Genomic DNA, 6,404 nt, shown 5'->3' on the forward strand with positions numbered 1-6,404 from the left:
GCCTGCTGGGCCTGGAGCTGGCGCTGAGCAGCGACGCTGAGTCGGCGGCCGGGGGCCCGGGGGGGCCCCGCACCGGGCAGCAGTCCCAGCCTGCGCCGGCCGCACAACAGCCTCCGCGGCCCCCCGCCTCCCCCGAGGAGCCGTCGGTGGCCGCGTCGTCGGTGGGGAGCAGTCGCCTGCCACTCAGTGCCTCGCTCGCCTTCTCCGACCTCACCGAGGAGATGCTGGACTGCGGGCCCGGCGGCTTCGTGCGAGAGCTGGAGGAGCTGCGCTCAGAAAACGACTATCTCAAGGTGAGGGCGCTGGTGCGGGAAGGGGAGGCGCGGGTGTCAGCCCCACCGGCCTGAGGCACCAGCCGGCCCGCTATCCCACCGCACGAGCTGGGAAAGGGGCCTAAACCCTCAGGGGCTCCCTCACATCCCGCTTCCCGTTGTATCTGGGACACCTCCTGAGGAAGGAACCTGGAAGAGGAGACTGCCCAAAGGACCCTGATTTGGGAAGGGGAGCTTGAGAAAAGTACTTTGGAGGATGCCTAGATGCGGTACTTGGGATGGGGGTGGGTACTCAGTGAGGGACTGGACCTCGATGCAGCTGCTCAGAGCCTCCACCCCCAAGCCAGAGGCCAGGCCTTTGGCGGCTCTCCTTTCTGGGACAGGCACTGCTGTGCGGTGCTGCCAGGGAGACCTGTGGCCATCCCCTGCCAAGGAGAGGCCAGAACACCATCCTGAGTCTTTACCCAGGGCTTTCCTGGCTCAGGCCTGTCCCTGCCTGCCTTTCAGGGCGGGTCCGGTTTGAAAGCATTGACATCTGGGAACATCCCCTTGGCTAGAGTCCGACTTCCGCCCTAACGGTCCCACAGCCTGGGAGGATGATGTCGTGGGAGAACCGGTTCAGAGGCAGCTTCCTAAATCCCAGGGTATTGTCTTCTGCCCAGTTTGGGACAGGCCCTGTACACACAGCAACTGCATTGGTGCCCCACGGCAGTGCCCATCTCCTTCCCATGTTGCCAGTGAGAGGAGGGAAACTGACATCTGAAAGGGGCCTTTCCTCTGGGGGGGGCGCATTGGGGACCTGAGAGTTTCCCCGGGGAGAGCAGGCTTGGCCTTCACGCTTTCAGTGGACATAAGCACCTGCTGGGTGCAGGCCAGGCTCTGTCTGCCCACTGTCTGGCACCGAGGCAGCTTTAGGGACAGCCCAGCCCTGTGTGTCGATATTGGCCTGGGAAGCTTCATGGGTTCTGCCACCACTGGCTGGGCGTGGTTTGGAAGAGGCTGAAATGTACCTACTCTTATTAGTTGATGTCCTGGCACAATACCCAGAGCACCCCTGGCCAAGAGCCACGGAGTTCACGGCACTCTGCTAATTTATGTCTGCCCAGCAACACTTAGCTTTGCATTGTAACTCTTCTGGCCAAAAGGGTTTCTCTCCCATTAGAGTTTGTAAGATCTTACTTAACTGTGTCTCCCCCTCCCTATTTTCCCCAGCATCTGCTATCCAGCGTACATTTAGTGACTGTTGTAGAATAGAAGGACAGGGTCTGTCTGAATCAGAATAATCTACCCCTTTAGCCTCTAACCTTTCCTCAGGCCAGGACTTAGTTTTCTCATCTGTTTATTGAGAGGGTAAGCCTTCCTAAAGACCCCATTCGCTGTTGACAATCAGGGGTTCAGTCAGCTCCTATAGTATTCAAAAGCCAGTGGTGAGGAGAAGACAAGTGCAGGGTGGGTAAGAGGAGGGAGACAAGCCAGAAGGAGGCCTGGCCCTGCCCAGTTGGTGCTCTGAGCTGCTTCCAGAACTCCTTGCCTGAGCTGCTCTAAACTCGGACCCCGAGCTCCTCACTCCTGCCTCCTGGCCCCAACTGCTCCCCTTGGCAAGGGAAGATGGGCCATAGAGCTTTGCTTTAGGGTCTCACGCACCCACCCCTGTGGGCTCCTGTTCATTCCAGGAAGTCAGCAGGCAGAGCTCTGGAGTCCCTATGAGCCACCCATGACTGTTGAGATGGAAAATAGTTCTGGAAGGCTGGGGATTGAGCCTAAGGTCTCACAGGGGCCAGGGCCAGGCTGGGGACCTCCCACTGCCTGGGTCAGGGTGCAGCCTCAATTTCCCCCATTCATGCAGTGTTTCTGGCTTCACGTGCAGGCCTTAGGCCACTGTTAGATCTGGGGTCTGTGCCTTCCTGGCTGTGTGATCTTGGGCCAGTTACTTAATGTCTCTGGACCTCAGTTTCCTCGTATAAAGGAACATCACACATCTTCCAGCCTTAAGGGTTAAATGAGTTATGTGTGCAAACACCACTAGAGCGCCTGGCATGTAGCGAGCCTCAGATGAGGGTAATTTCGATCACTGCTGTTCTCAAGTGGTATGTGACACATTTCCGTGGGCGCTTATCATGTTCTCTTGTGGACTCCATGGGGGCAGAATAGATCCTCCTCCCCACCTGAAGCCGTCCCGGCCCCTCGTTCATTCATTCACCAACTACTTATTTAAGGCCTACTGTGTACCAGACACTAGCGCAGATCTGAGGATACGGCCATGGGCGAGGACGAAGTGTCTGTTTTCATGGAGCTGTTCGTCTAGTGGGGGAGACTGGGATTAAACAATAGTCATACACTACGTCACAGTACAGATCGTGATAAGGGTGGGGAGGGACACAGTGTGCCGAGAGCACATGAAGCTGGGGCTGGGGGTGCTAAGGGAGGCCAGGGGCTGCAGGATGAGATGGAGCCAGCTGAATAAGGAGCCGGAGTAAGACCATTCCAGGCCCCGGGAAGTAGGAAAAAGCTCGTGGATTTCGAGGATCAGTGCCGAGGCTGGAGAGAGGAAGGAGATTGGCTGGAGAAGAGAGCAGGACCAGATTGTGCGGTTACACTGTGTATACGTGGGTCAGTCCCTGAACTTCCCTCCAGCTGCCAGCCTCACAGAGGCAAGATGAAAATCTAGAGGCCATGGATGTGGGCCATAGATGTAGATGCTATTACGGGAGGTGTTGTTTTGTTCATTCTACAGATGGGTAAACTGTGGCCACAGTGGGGAGGGGACTTGTTCCAGGTCCCAGAGCCAGTTCCCCAGGCAGCCAGGCTTGGAGTAAGAGTACCTTGTACTCTCGATGTGTTTCCTGCCCCTCTGGGCCACTTTGCTTCTAAGATGCAGGATCTGAGTTACCAGGAGAAGGACTTCAGATCCCCAGTGTGTTCCCAGCAGGCCTCGTGCTGCCTTCGGTTGAGTCCCACTGAGTCCAGTGGGGCCCTGCTCGAGCTCACCTCCCAGCTGGCGGGCGGCCCTGGGAACCATCAACTGGGGAAGACCTTGCGGGTGACAGCAGATCTCCTGTGGCATGAGGCTTACTCTGGGGCCCGAGTGGAAAAAGTGGAAATGGGGCAGCTCTCTCTCAGTGAGGCGATAGAAGGAGCTGCTACAGAGAAGGGAGTGAGCTTGCTGTCCATTGAGTTATTCAGAGATATTCAACCTTGCATGTTGGATAAGGACATGGGGTTTGTGGAAAGCAGCTGGTAAACGGCACAAAATGTGGTGGTTGTGTTTACTTGAGGAGGATATTTATGTGGAGGCTGTAGTTGAGTTGCCTGACCTCAGCCAAGGAAGTCTGAAGGTTATTAACTTTTAAGGTTCCAGGATTCTAAGAGACAGCTTTGGCTGCAGGGCAGACACATGGACTGTTTGACCTTCAAAACCCTGGTGGTCTGAAGTCTTCCATCTCCCCATCACCACTAACTGTTGCCCATGCACCTTTTGAGGACATGCTGGGAACCCACCTGGTGTGGATGGAAGAATCTGAGTGTTGGAGCCCAAAGACCTGGTCTAGAGACCTGACTCTGCCATTTACTGTGTGGCCATGAGCAAGTCACTTGGCCTCTCTGAGCTCTTTTTTTTTTTTTTTTTTTTTTTTTTTTTCTATAAAATGAAGATGATGGAACCTGCCTGGGTAACTTCATAGGATTGTTTTCAGGAATCAGGGAGGTGTGAATAGGTAAGAAGACATTTTGCAAGCAGTGAAATCCCGCATCTTTTAGGGAATTGTTATTACTGTTAGCCAATGAGCAGTTAGGATGTCAAAGCCTTCATTCTTGAGGGAGCTGGGAGAAGCCAGGAGGGTGGATCCCCCTAGCTTTAGGATGTTGATAAATCAGGAGCTGCTCCGAGGAGGACAGGAAGGAGTGATCACATTCCATGCTGAGTGGGCTTCATGAAGCAAGGCCTCCCCACCTCCTTGGAGGTTCTGCATGTGAGTGTTTGAAGTGTAGCCAATCTAGATGTCAGCCAGAAGGGCCCAGAGGAAGCATCTAATTCCCCTCCAGTTCCCATTGTACACTTGGGTAAATGGAGGCTCCTGGTCACACAGCCAGGATTCCAAACCTGGTTGGTCTAACCCTGGGTCCTGTTCTTTCTACAGCCCGACTGGAGCATGAGCTTGTGGTTGCTAACAGCGTGTCTAGTCTGGGACATAGGTTGTTGAGAGGAATTCTGTTGTGTGCAGGGCTCCAGGCTAAGACTTGTTGGGAGCAAGTAGAGAATGACATCTGCTGGGGCCGAGAACCTGGAGCCTGCAGGCGGTGTGTGCGGGACATGTGCCTGCGTGTGTGTACATGAATATGTACCCTGCACCAGTAGAAAGTGTGATTGGGACCAGGGATCTGAGGTCTTGGAGGAAGCAATGGGGGTTTGGATGGAGACTTAAGGGTTAGATAATGGTTAGGTTGGAATCCAGAGTCCTGGAATGTTAGAGCTGTTGGCCTGGAGACCCCCAGACCACAGATCCCCCGCCTTCTATGGTACTTGCTCACAAATGCTATCAACTATTAGATCATTTCCAGTGTGCCAGGCTCTGGGTTAAGTAAGTCCTTTATTCCTCACAGCAATCCTGTGTGGAGGTTTCTGATATCAGACCCATTTGACAGATGAGGAAACCGAGAGGTTATGTAATGTGCCCGAGATTGCACAGCTGATATACTTGGGAACCTCATTAGACAACCGCAAGGAGCTCCCTTCCCCAGTCTCTCTTCCACCCTCTCCCATGCAGGAGGCAGCTTGTGCCTCCAAGTTTCACAGAGCAGGGTTCTCACCTGGTGTTGCCAGTTATAAGCTTTGTGACTCTGGGTGAGATTCTCAGTCTTTCAGAGTCTATTTTTCCTTCTGAAAAATGGGAGGTAAGCATGTCTGCCCCAGGGTCATGGGGGCCCTTTTCCGAGTGATGATATAGATCGAGTGCACAGTAAATGTTAGTGCCTGTCTTGGTTGTCACCATTTCCATACCTGCTTCTAGGCCCTGTGCCAGGTGTCTGGGGCAGTAACCCACAAGTTGTGAAGCTCTCAGTTCCTGGGAGCTGTAGGGGGAGGACTCCAGTATATCTGTCACTGTCGGGGGGAGAGGAGTGGTCACCATGGTCAGCAAAGCTCCTGGCTAGTCCCAGCCCTCCCTGTGGCAGCTGAGAGGTGGCCTGAAAGAAGGTGCTCTGAGAACTGGGTCTTTAAGTATCCTCAGCTTGTCGCCTGTCATGGGGGGCGGGGGGCAGCTCCAGCAAGATGGAGAATGAGATGCAGAAGGTGAGGTGGCTGCTGCTGAGGCCTTAGGGGGACCACGAAGCTACCAGGGCTCCCAGCATTCCTTACAGGGGGGTTTGGCCTGTGTCCCTGGGCACACTCTTTGTTGCACACACAAACACAGGTACACATATTCACAGCGTGTGCTCAGAGATCCACGACTACTCACACATGTCTCACATACACATCCAGGGACATGCTTGTGCTGTCTGTTTGCAGAAGCGCACCTCCAGACTTATCAGGGAGGATACCAGAGAGGTACACAAACCCATGCAATATACACCACCTCCTGTCTCATCACACCCGCAGTTATCAAACAGACACAACAGAGACTCACACCATCTAGGAGACTGCTGGCTCAGAAACACACCCTTACACACCCCCAGACACACTTAGCCATGTCCCAGAGATGGACACACCCCGGAGACACCCTCAGACGTATCGGAAGCACACATGCATATGCAGGCGCACACACAAACCCACACAGAGTCATTACACACAGGTGCTCGCATCTGTGGAAATCCACAGATACGCCCCTGCCAAGCGGGCACAGACACAGCTCATCACCCAGCCACCCCCGCTGCCTCTTCCACAAAGAGAGCAAGCAGCAGAGGTCCTTGCACACCTGGGGCTCACAGACACACACCCAAGAGACACACATGAGCAAGACATGTAGCCACGTACATAGAAGCAGGACACAAGCACAGAGCACTCAGATATCAGGCCTGTAGCATTTGCTAACAGGAGCCAAAGACCCACAGACCAGGTTACCCAGACACACACACACACACACACACACACACACACACACACACACACACACACACACACACACACACACACACACA

At 54.4% G+C, this 6,404-nt stretch overlaps 1 protein-coding gene across 1 annotated transcript in view; it reads left to right on the forward strand.

The window, feature by feature from the left end:
* The first annotated feature begins 8 nt into the window (after positions 1 to 8).
* Positions 9 to 6,404, forward strand: part of MTCL2 (microtubule crosslinking factor 2) — a 74,837-nt gene continuing 68,441 nt past the window's right edge. Inside the window, exon 1 of the mRNA XM_007447734.1 lies at positions 9 to 293. Within this exon, the coding sequence (XP_007447796.1) occupies positions 222 to 293 (72 nt within the window). The 5' untranslated portion in view covers positions 9 to 221. The remainder of the gene's footprint in view (positions 294 to 6,404) is intronic.

This window comes from Lipotes vexillifer, unplaced genomic scaffold, assembly GCF_000442215.2.
Source record: "Lipotes vexillifer unplaced genomic scaffold, Lipotes_vexillifer_v1.1 scaffold397, whole genome shotgun sequence".
In the NCBI taxonomy this organism is placed as follows: Eukaryota; Metazoa; Chordata; class Mammalia; order Artiodactyla; family Lipotidae; genus Lipotes; species Lipotes vexillifer.